Genomic DNA, 15,618 nt, shown 5'->3' on the forward strand with positions numbered 1-15,618 from the left:
GGCACTTTTCCAGACCTCAGTCACAGCCAAACGAGCCTGGTCAGGACCCCATGCCTTGCCCGGGCTCTCCTTTTCCACTCGTGGCGGCAGCGCAGCCCTGAAAACTGCTCCCAGCAGTGAAGCACCTCAAGCAGGGCGATGGGATCGCTCCCTGCGGCTGCCTCAAGTTTCCCCTGTACCTTCAGAGGGGATGAGAGAGGGTGGGAATAAATCCGTCTCTGGACTAACGTTTTGGAGGAGGGCGGGGGTAGGCAGGCACCGGGAGTCCAGCAGCGCGGGAAGCCTCGCCAGCTGCGCACCGTCCTTCCCCAAACTCCGTGTAACTAGAGGCGGGTTTTTCTGTCTTTGATTTTTTTGTTGTTGTTTAATTTATTAAAGACCCCTGCGATCCGCGCGGGGCCGGTGCGGGAGCGGCGCGCGGCCGGGCGGGGCCGAGGCGGGGCCGAGGCGGGGCGGGGGCGGAGGGGCCGGGGCCGCGGCGGCGGCCGGGCAGCTCGGCGGGATGACGGGCAGCCGCCGGCCCGCAGCCGGAGCGGCCGCCCCCCGCCAGCCGGCGGGGAGCGCGGGCCCGGCCAGCACCGGGATGTTCCCTCGGGAGCAGCCGCGGCGGAGGCTGCGCGCCCCGCGGGCGGCGTGAACGCCTCCCGGCCAAGCCATGGGCCAGACCTCGGTCTCCACGCTGCCCGAGCCGGCCGGCGGTGAGTACCGGGGCGGGGCGGGGGGCTCCCGCCGGGGTCCGTGGTGGCGGCGGGGGAGCCGGGGTTCCCGGGCCGGCGGAGCGGTGCCCGCGCTCCCGGGGCCGCCGCCGCTGCCCCGTTCCTTCGGAGCGCAGCCGGACGGGAGGGGCGGCCGCTCTGCCCGCTGCCCTGCCCTGCCCTGCCCGGCTCGGCTGCCCACGGGGGGCGAGAGGCTCCGCCGTGCCTCCCACCTCCTTCGGGGCTCCTTCTTTCCCCGTTGTTAAATAAGTAAGTACGAAGGCTTCCCCTTCGTAGAGAAAGAGCAGGGAAGGAGCTCTGGCACCTCGCCCAGGAGCGCGGCTAGTGACCCGCCCAGCTGGTTGCTTTTAGCTCCAGGACTTTTTATGTGTAAGCAGACTGTTGAAAATAAATAAATAGCGTGTGAGTGGAACTGTTTCGGTTTTTTTCCCCCCAGTAAAGCAGTCCTGGCTGTTTGCAACTTTTTGACGATAGTACAAGCTACTTGGGAATGTTGTTTGGGGGCATGTTAGGATAACCTGGTGTGTTTTAGTTACTGAAAAACAGAGTGGGTCTCTTCCCGCAATAATAGGATGTAGAATCTAAATTAACTTCAGAGACGTTTGAAGTTTCCTGCAGAATTCCTCCATGCCTGTTTTTCCTCAACGCCTGTTTCCTTTACATCTATTGAAAATAAAAATACAAAATCCTGTTGTGGACTTTAATGCTGAAGGCTGAACTTTATCCTTAATTTGCTTATAACTGTTAATGTGGGAATGTTTTGTCAAATAGGAGACAGTGCAACAAACTTTCTCTTTTCCCCTTTTGTTTTTCCTTCATGGCCGTTACAGAGAATAGTTTTAGTATTAACACATAATTTTCAGACAAACACCATTATATTCCTAGTCACACCATCCCAGTCAAAACCTTGGATGATTTTCTCACCTGTCAAACACTGCATGAAAGCAAAACTGGACTATTTCCAACAAATGTCACCATCCTGTTGAAGGTTTCACCCGGCAGCCAGTGTGTTAGGATTGTTTCAAGGTAGGCATCAGGAAGCAGATGTAAGGAAACAGATGGACCAGTTAAAAATTTTTGTTAAACTTCCTGTACAAAAAAAGTGACTGAACTCTCAAATGCAAAAGTTTATTGTTGAGAGCATTTTGCCTAGGGGAGGCTTGTATCTTGACTAAGGATAACTGTGGTTGCCTATGTTCACTTGGCTGGATGATAATGGACAATAATTGGGCTGAATTTCTAGCTTTACCTCAAAGAAAAAAAGTCACAGTTGAATTCTTTCCTAATTGAAACCAAAATTTCAATCAGGAGCTGTAAGAGACAGATATCTGAAGATGTAAGTTATGATGATGCTGCCTCAATATTGCCAAGTAAATTTTAAGTATCTTTAAGTAATTTTCAGAGCACTGCAGTTTGGGATGAGACAGTGGTAGTGCCTCTGGGAGGTTTCACAGAAGAGTAATCCCACTGCACTTTCATTGCTGTTGAAATTGTTGGGAGGCTATATCCTCAACAAGAAACTATAGGGGCAAGAGGGTTTCTGGGTGGCATGGATTCTTGGGGCTGCAGTCATCTTTCTCTAGTCTGTTTTACTGACATGGTCGGGACATTTAATCCATTGTGAAGTTTGGGAGTCCCTGTCCATCTGTGATCAGGGCAGGAGAATGACTTCCATTGGTTCCTGTTCCATGGGTTGCCCTTTAGGCAAGCAGGCCTAAAATCTCCGTTGATTTTGGCGTGCCAGGCAGCTACAAGCCATTTAAGTCTTTGACAGCTGCTAGAGATTAGAGTTGAAGGAGATATCTGTCTTGCACACGCAGGGGCTACAAATCTGTTTTAGTGCTACGGAATCAATAGTGCATTCAGATCCTCAGTGAGCCACACAAAAGCAGCTGTGAGGAATTGCTTGCCTGTTTACTCCCTTTTCCCCCAGCCATGCCAGCCTGGAGGGCTCAGACCCTGCCCTACAAGCCCTGCTGTGCCCTGGCAGAGCTCAGAGGGGCTGATGGCTCCGTGCAGGGGAGGGCAGCACTAGTAAATCACTGTGGGGCCTTCGGGTGGAATGGTAAAGTGAACGTGGTTTGATGTAGCAAACTAATGTAAAAGATTTTTCCTGAACGTCACAGAGTGCTAGAAGAGATAAAATATATACATGATGCAATACTCAGGATGGACCTCAGCCAGTGTCCTGAAGGGTTGGGCTTTTTTTAAGATTTCATTTAAATTAAAGGTTTTACTCTTGGAAATGTCAATATATGTTGAAGTACTTAAACAAATCAAGGTCCTAGTGTCACTTTCCTATAGGGTTAAGGGCAGAACTGAGGCATAATGATAAAATTGAGAAGTCCTTCTCGACTGGGCAGACCAGATGGATTAGCATGCCTATAAAGAGAGGAAGAATCAGATTTTCGTACTCCACTAGAACTTTCTTTAGCAATACCATCTTGCTAGAGTTTGCCGTCAGCTGCATGTGAGTGTTGAAGTGTTTTGGACAGGAGGATCTGGGCTTTAATCATCTCCATAACTATGTGTGGTAGATGGGCAGCAAAGCAGGTCTTGGATTGACTGGTCAGTGTCCATAGGCAGCTTTTGCTCCTTCTCCTAGGTTACAGCTTTCCAGTCATTTAGATAGTTTTTAAAGCTTGTTTGTTATTTGCCATGGTTAGAAAATGTGAACAAACATCAGCCGCAACAGGAGCTTGGGAAGACAGTATAGATACGTGGATAAGGGGGAGCACATACTGTCCTTGTTTGTTTTCCTTCCTCTTCTCCGATTTTCGCACGCCTGGCAGGACTTAACGTGCTCTCTCCCCATTTACTGGCTGGAGTTCAGTGCTTTTGGGGGTTATCAGCCATCATGTGCAAAAGCTATCACTTCTACTTTCTGATCTACAGCTTATCAAAGGGCAGCAGAGCTGTGCACTTTTTTCAGTTTGGATTTTTTCTTTTTTCTTTTGGATTTGTTCTTTGGTAGTTCAGTACCAGCCATAGCACAGAGAAACAAACAGTGGAAACATGGTCAGCTATCAGGAAGGTAACATTTCAAAGCAGAACTAGTTAGGTGGCAAAAGATTTTTGTTTTTTCTTGAGTAGAGATGCCTTGTCAAGAATAAAATTTCCAGTAAAAACAGACCTTATTAGTGTTCCTAGGAATAGGTCAGGCAGCTCAGCATGGAGTGTGGAGCACAAGCAGAGGGTATGTGAAGGGGAAGGACAAGTTGCCAAGGGAAGGTCCCGGGAAACTCTTGTCCCACTGGTCGGAGTGCTCAGTGGGGGGAGCTGAAGACTGGGGTCAGATCCCTGTGCTGACCTGCTGTGCCAAGGACATCATCTGTAGGGCTGTTTACTCTGGGGTGGGGGGAGTTCCCCTCCTCACATACGTTTTGCAGAAACAGAGCACAAACTGTCTGGCTTGCATTTCATCCTTTTACAGACCCACAGTTTTTTTCAAGGGTATGAAAATGTACTTCAACAGCACAGGAAAACCATTTCCCACCCAGCTCCCCCCATGAGATGAAAGCAGTCACTGGTAGGATCCTGTTGTTTGTTGACCTTGGCACTCGGTGAAATGATTCTCATAGGTCAGAAGTGAACATGTTTCTCAGACTGCTCCTTTTCATCTCTCTTGGCTTTATGGGATTTCCTGTTAATGGACAAGGAAACAGCAGCTTCACCTGTGTCTGTGCAGAGGAATTGTAATTGTGCTAACTGGGCAACCTTGTTGTAATCCTGAACTGAAATGGAAAACTAGTATTTGCTTCAGCACTTCTAGGTGTTGGTAAACAAACTAATTGGTTATCCATGGAGCAATTCCAAGACTTGCCTAGTAAAAGAAGTTATTCCAGTAGTGCTCTGCATTGGTAGCTGATTGTGAGCCTTACTGCGGGTGCTGTTGTGGAGCAAGCCCTCCTGTTCCTGAGGAGCTGGACATGGAGATGCTCAGCCACAGACTTAAATTCTCATCCTGACTCAGTCCACTATGACTCTGAATGTACAGAAAAGCCCTCAGAGTAATAATTTTCAAAGTTTTTAAAAAGGAAATTGATTTTTCTCCTCTGGCTATTTTTCCTTTCAAAAGTGGAAGGACTTTGAAACTCATTGCACTTTACAGGAAGGCATTTCAAAGCACTTAGAGGTGCAGTGAACTACTCCCAACACACCTGTCAGCTGGTCGTTTCAGGTTTTGCTGCACTTGAAAGAGTGGAAAGCAGAGCTATTGAGATGAAATGGTAATTTTCATTTGATATGAAGCCCCAAATGACTTGTCCATAGCCACAAAGGACATTCTTAGCCGAGAACCTCATCTTCCTTATATTTTTCCCTGAGTTTTAAATTGACTGGGGACTTTGAGGCTGAACCCTCATAAGACTATGCTGGGAATCCTATTCATTTCCCCCCCCCCCTTTTTATGCTTTTGTAAGTTATGGAAGAGTTATAAGTACAGTGTAAAGGTGTACTGTTTTCATTTGCCGCTAAACTTCTACCCAAAGCTTTTCAGCTTTTTGGGAAACTCTTTCTTCACTCTGTCAGTCTTGTCAGATGGGACTACAGTTGTGACATCTCCAGAATTTGGGTTAATTAAGTATGTAATCTGCCTCAGACTTGAGGCTGATTGAGTGGATATTTTGGACCCCTAGTCAAAGTTATAAAAAGTCCATGTTTTCAGACAGAATGGGTAGCCATGAAGTTGCCTGCTACTAATGAGAACTGCAAGAGCTCTATTTAAAAGTTGATGCTTGTGTTTCTTGAGCTGAAATATGAAAAGCAATGGCAACTGCTGGAAGTGTAGGTCTCATCATGCACCCAGTGCCATGATTCTGATTTGTGCTGCTGGTGAGGGTCTGAATGTGTGTGGAATGAATCACTATTTATAGAAAAAGAAATCGTGCACACTTTTAAGTGTAGCATGTTTGTGGAATATGAAGCGCGTGTGCTGCCGCAGGCTCTGTGATCCGCCAGAGCCGAGCGGTGCCCCCGCGGCCGCGGCTCCTCAGCTGCAGCAATTCCTCGCTGCAGAGGAGGCTGCAACCTGAGCCTGCACCCTGGGGCATGGCCGAGAGCACGGGTCTAATAAGGACACTGGGGACCAGCCCCACCACAGGGACCGCGTGTGCATAGAAACAAAGGTGTCGTGCTCAACAGGTCTCACCTCTTCTCCCTCTGAGGCCGCTTCACGGATGACCAGGATTTCTCCTCATTTAGCTGCCAGGGTATGTGACCTTCCATGTCAGGCATGCTGGCTGAGATATCTTCGTGTGCTGATGTTTGGTAGCCACTAATCACCTGTTCTCAGTGTTAATCATCAGCTTCCTCATCTGCCAGGAGGAGACAGAGAGCTGCTGGGCAGGGGCAGAGCCCTGCTGGCTGCCTGTGTTTGTGTGGGGGTTGTCTTCTCAGATGACCACTCCAATACTTCCCCCAGATGAAAAGCTCATGGAAGATCTTGTTTCCTGCTGAGCCCCCTGTGCTAAGCCCCACTGACAACTGATCCCAGCCACCCCTGGGATCAGTTGTCCTTCCTTCCTAGATCCTCTTCCTTGGCTTTCTTACTGCTCCTGAGTAATATGGCCTTGTCCTTAGGTGGTGTCTTCTGTTACAGATTTCAAAATGCTTTCCAGTCCTTTTTATATTATTCCTCGATTTGAATGGGAAAACTGATCACAATGAGGCAGGACAGCACCTGAGATAGCCAGGAGGAAACCAAAGAGCTCTCAAATCCTCATCGGTGTTTGCATCATATGACAGTCCAGCCTATTAAAAACTGAAAAGACTTATACATTTATATCTTTCTTTATATGTTTCTCCTTGAAGTTGTTCTTTATTCATTCTGGACACTGATGCTTTTGGAGATTTAAAAAAATGTAGCATTGCAGAAAAATACTTTGAATCAATGCTGGTATGAATTTGTTTTTCACTGACTTGTTTTAAAACACAATACCAAGTGCTCTTAATGCCTTGGGTTGATCACTGATGGGTTTTTTAAAATACTTCGGCAAACAGCCTTCTCCCAGAACTTATTTCTGCCCATTGTATTAAAATTGTAACAGTGGCTAGAAAAATATTTCTGATATGCAGAAATACCCCAACTAGCTGCCATTAAGTCCCATATGGAGGAGTCATTTCTGAACTGTCCATGCATTGTCTTCTCTAGCTGGCACAAGCCAGATCGCTGATCCTGTTCTTTTTCTGATACAAAAGGATTTACTTTCGAGTAGGGCCAGTGCTAGGCATAGGAAAAAAGAAAGGAGGTAGTTAGCTGGTGATGATAAAATTACTCTTATAACAGGCAGCAGTAGCTCTGGTCTATTTTGCCCCCAGCAGATCCCAGAGAGTGAGGCTGGCTGCTGGTGCCCCTGCTGAGCCAGAGGAAACTGACTACAAACCATCAGCAGGGAAAGAAGGCAGATAATGAGGAGTGTTTTTGTTAGTTTTTCTCATGCCCCCAAAGCAAAATCAAAGACTGACACTGAGTAATTTATATTCCCCCCCCCCATATGTGAACTCTACAACCCCTACACTGTCAAGTGTATTTTTGGGCAAATGTAAAATTGTGGTGGGGTCCGGAGCGTGCTGTTTCCTGTAGTGTCTTATGAAATGGTTCAGTAGGAGCTAGGTAGGAAGATCACCATGGATGTCCAGGTGGTGCAGGGTGTGAAGATAGACTACTTTTTCTTCTCACTGTGTTTGTCCAGAAACACGTGGGTGACAGGGCTGGATGTCCTCTGCTCTGGGTTTGCGGTTCTTTTTTCTGGGTTTAGATACTACAATATGTGTATTTAAACCTTGCCTATTTGTAGTCCACATAGTGGTTTGGACTAGTGTGATAGTTTTTTTAACAACATGCCTATCAAACAACATGCCCATCAAGTTTTAAAACTATCACAAAAGCAAAGACCATGAAATTACATCTGTTAATCATATGGCAGCTCATTATTAGGAAATTTGATTTAAGACTTGAGTTTCTTGCAAGGCTTGATACAAGGTCGCTGTGTAGGAATATGAATTTCTTCTGTCCCTGACTTGGCTTTTGGACACTTGGAAATAAAGTCTCTGTCCAAAGGGGAAGTCTTATTTACCTTTTTGTTTTCTAGCTGCTTTGTACAACTGTGATAATCAGTGTAAGTGGGAAAAGGCTAGGGAGAAATGAGGATCTATGGTTGCTCCATCATTGTATGGAAGTATAGGCTATGCTGTCAGGTTGCATGTAAGTAGAATGAGAATGACAGATCATTGGAGTGTTAATACCAAATCTGTGTCAATGATAGCTTTGTGAAAATGAAGTTTTGTATGAAAAGCTAAGGGCTGTGTTGCCTTTCTATTCTCTGATGCCTGCATTGGTTTCATATGAATTGGAATGATGTTTTGCCTAGCAGTTAGGCTGTGATACAGCTGTCCTAACATTTGAAACAATATGAGCAAAACCAGTTCTGTTCCCAAAGATCAGCCTGCATTCCTCACCCCTGAGAATGTGCTTTTTTTAATTAGTGTTTCAAGATGTCTTCACTCTTGACCCTCTGCCCAAACTGTCAGTAAATTCTTATCAGGTAGATGCACCGTAGTCACTTCAGTGTTATTTAATTCCTTTTGTATTTTCTGAATCTGAATATTTTAATTTGTTGCCCAGTAAAAGTCCAAGAATGGTGCAGAGGCCTTAGATGCCGGTTGGGCTTTAAAGCCTGGGCTATTGCAAGATCTGTGCAAACAGATCATGTAGTTTATGATCTAGAGATACTTCACAAAAAATACAGACAATCTCTAATATTTATTGATTTTAGCAAATGATTTGCACAATTAGAATAACTGATACATGATGAAACTTGATGTTTTCACTGCTATCATAATTTACACTTTCAGCTTAAAATGTTGCTGACAAGACTTAGTGACACATGGGGACTCTTTTTCAAGCTTAAGAGCTTTGCTTTATTGCTGGAAGCTCAGCTCAGAAAGTGCACTCTTGTCTGGGGATTCGTCACTCTGGTTTTATTTCTGAGGCTTGCAACATTGTTGATGCACACTAAAATTATTGTTGTTTCACTTGACCCTTTCTGCTGAGGAGGAAGACAGGGCTGGCTCTTCGTGCCTTCTGCCTGCATGGCTATAGAGCAAGGGCAGGCAACAGAAGGAAAGTGATCTGGATCCCAGCTTCTGTTTGATATTCAGATCAACTAAGCAAAATAGCACTTGTCATGAGTGAAATTTGGTCTGAATTCCCAGGAAACCTCATGGGAGGGCAGCCTGTCACTGAAGAGGATGGTGTGTTGAAGAAACAAACTACAGCAATGAGAGCCTGGAAGCCAGAATGTGGAAGGCTCCCTGCCCGTGGCAGAGGGTTTTGAACTAAATAATCTCTAAGGTCCCTTCCAACCCAAAACATTCTGTGATTATAAGAGCCAGTCTCTGCATTCAGCTCAGCCTGCTGCAGTTGGGTGCACCAGTGATCTTCCCTCTCAAACCAGGAGCTGGGAGGCCAGGGCCGTGTGCCAGTGTCCATGGCTGACTGCAGCCTCTGCTGGTGTATCCCGGTTAACAATATAAGTGTGTAAGTGTTGTTGCACAGGTGTCTGGAGCAATAGCAGTTCATGGAAGAGCCCCAGCTGCAGATACTGCAGGGAGTGAGATGCCCAGGATACATGCTGCTAGCCAGTGTGTGCCCATGAGGCCGTGGAAAGCCTCAGCATGGCTCAGACATGGCTCAGCTCTCACCTCTGCTGTTGAAGGGATTTTGTGCTTGGGCACCAAACAACTGAATTTCACTCAGCAGCAGCTTCCTGAGTTAAAAATGTGGTGTGATGTTAAGTAGCAAGGGAGGGTCCAGTTTGTGACTCTTCTCCCGATTGCTCTCCTTGCTTATAACCCTCAGAGATCAACTTACTTGAAGCATTTATGTCATAACAAGAAATATAAAGTCACACAGGCTGAAAGCTGATCTCTGTGGGCTTTTTTTCCCCCTCCCCTTTTTTCCCCAAGATCCTGGATGAGTCAACAAAGAAATGACACTTCCATGGCATGCTTATGAAAGAGATTTAGTGGGATACAATCAAGTAATTTGAGTCACGTTACAACTTAAAGTCACTCTAAGCTGGTGGGAAATGATTTTTAGATACTAGCTGTCTTTATGAGGAGAAAAAAACCCAAACGGTTCATTGCCAAGAAATTAGATGTGTTTAAATTATGCATTTATAATGTGTTATAATTTATTTCATTGTTAATAATTCAGAACTGGCTGTGCATTTCCTTCCCTGTAAATTCATTCAATGTGTCGGAAGATTACTGGTTTGTTTCTTGGAGTTTTATAGATTTATTGCGTTTCTGAGGGGAAGGAAGTGTTGGTTTTGGCACAGACGCTAAGAATATTCTTGTTCTGAAAATGTGAAGCAGTGTTCTAGTGCACTGCAAATCTGGCCTCTTTTATGTTGATACAGAGAAGGGTGTAGTGGTTTTCCTGCCTTACACATTATACCACCATGCGTGAGTCCCCTACTCTCATGAATTGTTCGAGTGATTGATAAAAAAAGGAGAATATTTGTATTAATAATTAGAGCTAAAAAGCCATACAAGGTTTAAAACAATTGCAGTAATTGAAGAGTAGTTTCTGTGCTTAAATTCTTGAAGGAAAGTTTTGGAGGGCTGGTTTGACTCTTATGAGAGGACACTAGCTTTGATTTCTTGGAAAAACAATGCTGTTGTTTATTCTTGCTTGAATATTGCTGCTTTTGACACATAGAAGTAGGGTATGGAAGAAATAAGTGAGACATAACAAAGACTGTGTCTGTGCAAGGGAGTGAACAGCAAAGTAGACAGCTGAGACTGTGGACAAAGCCAACTTCTTGAGAGCTGGACAAAGACCAAGCAGAAACAGTATATACTTTAGTTGGAGGAGAAAGTAATGAGAGTAGCAAAACATGAGCCAGAAAGAAAAAGAGAGAGAGATTAACTACAAAGCATTGCAGAAATTACCTGACTGTCACTCTGCTTTTAAAGCTTTTTGTTGGACAGTACTGTCATGCAACTGTGTCATGTTACAGAGAGAACATGATTCTGAAAAGAGGAAGAAAGTTTGTGTTGGAAAAGCCAAGGGGAATTCTCAGAAACCTGAAACTGAAAAAACAAGTATCTTGGACACTTACAGCAACACCTCTCTCTTAACTCCCCCCCAGCACTTCTCCTCCTGCTGATTTAATTTTCCCATTGCTACCAGAAGCAAGGGGGGAGAAGAGTAGGACAGCATATTTTAGCCAGATCCAGCAAGATGAACAGTGTGTTTCTGAAACATTTAATGCACCTGGAAGCTCTGTAGCTTAGCTTGAAGTGCATAATAAAAACTGTGTTGAAGGAGAAAAGTATTTGATGTCGGTATTGGATCTCTAGGATTATATATTTTTGAAGGAGAAAAAGAGGAAAAAAGAATGTACCTTTCTAGCTGATGTCCATGAATGATGAAAAAAACCTTGAGAATTCGGGGTTAGGCCACTAGAAAGTATGCAAAAGGTAAGCATTATTTTCAATACATTTTAAACCATAACAAAACTTGGGACTTGGCAGGTTTCTCTAGTTAGTAGGAGAAGCTGGATGCAAAATTTGATTCTATCGCTGCACACTGTATCTATTGCATAGACCACTTATTAGTTTGGGAGTGGCTGCAGCTCAGCCCTGATAAGGTACAAGCCTTCCCCAGCAGCTTCAGTTCAAAATTAGCAAGATATGATAGCATGTAAGAATAAAGGCGACAGATAATCACCCTGGCGTGATCTGGAAAAGTTCATGTCTTCCAACTCTGAATTCTTCCATGAGCATTAATCAGTCCTGAAGGTGGGTCTTGTGTGATAATTAAATATTGTTATTCCCCCACCTGGCTCCAGATGGAGTCTGTCAGACCTGAAAGTCACAGACCATGGACATAAGTGAGCACAAATGATTGAAGTCATATCATGCATCTTTGTGGTTTTACTTTTCCACCGGCTGTCCTTAGGGATCTGTTTGTAGAGAAAACATCACTCTCTCTCTTTCTGTAGCTCATCCTACATTGCATTCAGGGTTTCCTCAACCACAGAAGAGAAACAGTTCAGGAAACATCACCAGAAGGTGAGATGAACCAAATAAACAATTAAAATCCTTTGTTAGGTGAGTTCACCATGGTGAAGGAATCAGCTGAAGACAGCTAGTGACTTATCCCACTGCTGTGGTTAACTCTTTCTTTAGCTTTTGTGGGGGAACAGGCTCATCAGCCCCTGCCTGCCTGTGATTTAGCAGACAACATCATTACACCCTGACAGTCCCTGGATGGGAATGCTACTGGTTAGCATATTTGGCAACCTGTTTTTTTTCCCTGAGGGCCTGTATTTAGCAGCAGGGCAGAACTGAGACCAGTGTCCTTATGTCAGCAGGGAGGTGTCTGGTGGCACAGATGAGTTTTTCTTAACCCCCTAAGAATTGATACATCCTCTGTATATATGAGCCCAGAGGTTTCTTTCTTTCAGTTTAGATTTTGTATTCCTTATGCAGTAAGTTCCACATAATACTGAGGGAAGAGGAAAGGAAGAACAGATGCAGTGCTGCTAATTAAATTAGCTGTTTCCTAAAAGCAAATAGCAGGCACTTCAATCTCATTAAAAAAATACCAGCATGGAGCCTATTCTTTCTGGTATGAGTGATTACTTACATATCCAGATGTCAATGAAGGGAAAACTTGCAAATGTAGAGAGGTTTATTTTGTCTTACTTTGTTTATTTCTTTATAATTCAATCTTTGCACCTACCATTTTTGGTGCTTTTTTTTTAATTTATTTTTTTAATCATATGGAGCAGTAGCAAAAGTTTTGAGACAAAAAAGTTCCTTCTTGCAAGGTGAGAAAAAAAGGACTGTGTTTGAGGTGAGAGGGAAGGCAGGAAAATTGGGATAATGCTGAGGTGGTGCGGGAGATGATGCTTCAGGAGATGGGTAGCAAAGTGAAAAGTCTTTTCTGAGGACTTCAGTAGCCCTCTTTAGCCTGGCAGCTTACTGCAAGGATAGGTGAGAAAGGCAACCATTAGTTTATCTCAATGCATTTATTGTTGGTATCATACTGATGGCTCTTTTTCTGACACATTTGCAGGAGCTTTTTTTTCCTAACCCAGAAATTATGGGTGAAGTCCCACTGAGTGATGCACATGTGTGGAGTCACATATAGTCACCAAAGTTTTTAGCATCAGACTAGGATTTGTGTTATATTTTGCTGTAAATGTCTGTAGCACAATTTTCAAGATAACTGACAATTTTTCAAAATATTTGTTGTGTCCATTAAAATGGAGAAGCCAGAGGTCTGGTAGTAGCAATTGTTTGCAGGTGGAGGAAGAGTATGTGAGAGAAGGTGAGAGATAGAGCAATGCTCCCCAGAGCTCCCCAGTAGTAGAATAAGGCAGGTTTAGGATAATGCAGTAAGGTTAAGAGTCCCTTCAATAGCAGGGATTTGCTCTGGGCCTCCCCAGTTCTGAGTGCCATAAGAAGTAAATTGGATCCTTCAGTTTTGTGGATACAGCCCTGCATTTCCTCCAGTGTTTCCGTATTTGCCTGAAAAAAAGAGCCCCTTGCATATTAAAGTGCATGTCTGTGAAATTAGTGATGAGAACTTTTCCTTGCACAAAAGCCTACATAATGTTTTTTAGTTATAGTCCTTGCAGCATTTTCACCAATTACTCACCTATTCCTACCAGCAGAGTTTTGTACTTACAAAAACAACATCCAGATACACCCCAGAAAAGTACTGTGACTTCATATAAAATTGAGATTGCATTCTTTTCAACAGCTGGACCAAAGCACACCAAGAGCAGTATTCCAGCACTGTACATTTAGCTCTGGCTTTAAGCTCTGGCTTGTTTTAGTTGTGAAATTGGTGGGTTTATTAAAATATTATATGGAGTCAAAGGTCCTTTCTAAAAGCCAGCATGTAGGGCCATGGATTCCAGAGTATTTAGTAATGAGGCACTTCCCTCTGCATGAATAACAAGAGCATATTCATATTTTGTATTTGTGTTTTTCCGTGCTCAGTTGCCTCCCTGGGGAGCAGGTGCTGAGCCTGGAGTGCTGCCACTGCTGGGGAAGGGAACTGTACATCCCCATGAGCTCCACACCCATGCCAGGGGGCATTCCCAACCACCAGCACCTTGCTGTGGCATGGGTCTGCATAAAAATGTGCAGTATTAGTGATAAACCATGGTACTCATAGCACATGAGGAAATTAGGGAAATACAGTCTTTTGTCTTGCTCTGAGTGTGAAGAAAATGTGTGTGCTATTGTAATCCCTCTTTTTTTTCTTGTTATTCATTACTTTTTTCTCCTTAACTTTTCTCAAAGCTAAACTTCCCACAAAATTCAATTATACTCTAAAAGTCTGTGTTGGGATGAAAGATAATTAAAAGTCCACTCAAATCTTTGATTCCCACATGGTTTAAAAGACAGAAGTTTAAGTTAGCAGAGAGGCTGGCTGAAGTAGGAAGGCAGTGTTAGTGATGGGGCTGTTTGGATTGGAATCTTTGAGGTCACATCTGAAGGTTTTTCATCCTCCTCAGAGCAGGTGTTACCTAAAATAGGATCGTGTTTTCCCTGGGACTTTGACACAATCCATGGACCCTTTGCTTTAGCTGGCTGCTCCAGTGGGTCACCAGCTGGATGCTTGGCCATGCTGCTCCTCCTCATGCTGACACCTGTCCAAAAAACCAAAGGCAGCCTTTCAAATGCAAGGCTGCATACAGCCTTGTTGGTATGGGCCATGTACATGTTCACAAACATGACACTAAAGTATTTTCGTTTAAGTGAAAATATTTACAGAACTGGTTCTCAGTGACCACTATTCATAAATGCATGAAATGTCATAATGTTTGTCAAAAAGCCTCTGAGTAAGATACCTTGCATTTCTGTGCTTTTCAGTTTAGTATGTTATTCATGATCCTATACCGGAATTGAAAAAAAAAAATTAAAAAGAGCCAGTTAACACTTGATTTAGTTAATTTCACTCCTTCTAGAACAAGAAAATGTTCAGTGAAGGTTAGTGGTTCTTGTCTAGCACTTTTTAAAAAACCTGAGTCAGGCTGTGCTGCTGCCCTTACCTATATTCCTTGTATTATTCATTTGTATTGATGTACAGAAAATGTCCTACTAAATACAGAAATCTTCTGTTTTGCTTATCGCGGCTTATGTATGTTTCATCACAATTCCAGGTTTTTCCCTGGTCTGCCATAGCTTATGTGAGCACAGCATGTGAAAGACAATGCTTGCCCATGGCAAGGAGTTGTGTGGTGTAACGCACCAGTCCCTTTTTGGTCTCTCCTGGGGTGAAAATTACCACTCTCTCCCAAAATTCAGCATCCAGCTAGGGTGAAAAGTGAGTGCAGGGTCTAAAAACGTTGAATATGTGTGCCAAGTGCTTGAATGTTAGCAAGAGTGGGAGGGAGTTTTAAGGGAAACTGTGAACCTTTTTCAAGGCAAGAAAAGTGACTGAACTCTTTATCACTTCTTTTCATTTCCAAAATGTCACAGCCTCTTGCTAAGCTCAACAAAGTTGCCGTCATTTATTTGTAAGCTGCTTGAAGGTGCTCTTTTAAAGAGTAATTATTAACCTTTCTATTTCAAAACCTGTTCTTATACAAAGCATTTTTCACTGGAGGTGGAGTTCCAAGGCAGTTTTCTTCAGTATGGCATAGAATTTTTCAGGAGGTATTTTCTGAGGGAGGTAAATTACCAGGGATTGCAGGAAGGCCCTCTGCTCCTTCAGTTGAGATTGGAGCTCAACAAGTTTCAAACCACACAGTTGAAGTAACTCTGGGGAGTGGCTGTGAAGACATTGTGCCTTGCAGAGGGGCTCAGGGGCTGGGTTTGACTCCTGCTCACCATTCCAGGCCTCCAGCGTTCCCTCTGTGCCCACTGGCAT

The 15,618-nt window shown here is 44.1% G+C and overlaps 1 protein-coding gene across 4 annotated transcripts in view; it reads left to right on the plus strand.

The window, feature by feature from the left end:
• Positions 1-492: 492 nt before the first annotated feature.
• PHACTR2 (phosphatase and actin regulator 2) overlaps positions 493-15,618 on the plus strand; it is a 77,655-nt gene continuing 62,529 nt past the window's right edge. For all 4 annotated transcript variants that reach the window (XM_069010553.1, XM_069010554.1, XM_069010556.1 and 1 more), the window contains exon 1: positions 493-698. In XM_069010553.1, coding sequence (XP_068866654.1) covers positions 656-698 — 43 coding nt within the window. In that variant the 5' untranslated portion in view covers positions 493-655. The remainder of the gene's footprint in view (positions 699-15,618) is intronic.

This window comes from Aphelocoma coerulescens, chromosome 3 (assembly GCF_041296385.1).
Source record: "Aphelocoma coerulescens isolate FSJ_1873_10779 chromosome 3, UR_Acoe_1.0, whole genome shotgun sequence".
In the NCBI taxonomy this organism is placed as follows: domain Eukaryota; kingdom Metazoa; phylum Chordata; class Aves; order Passeriformes; family Corvidae; genus Aphelocoma; species Aphelocoma coerulescens.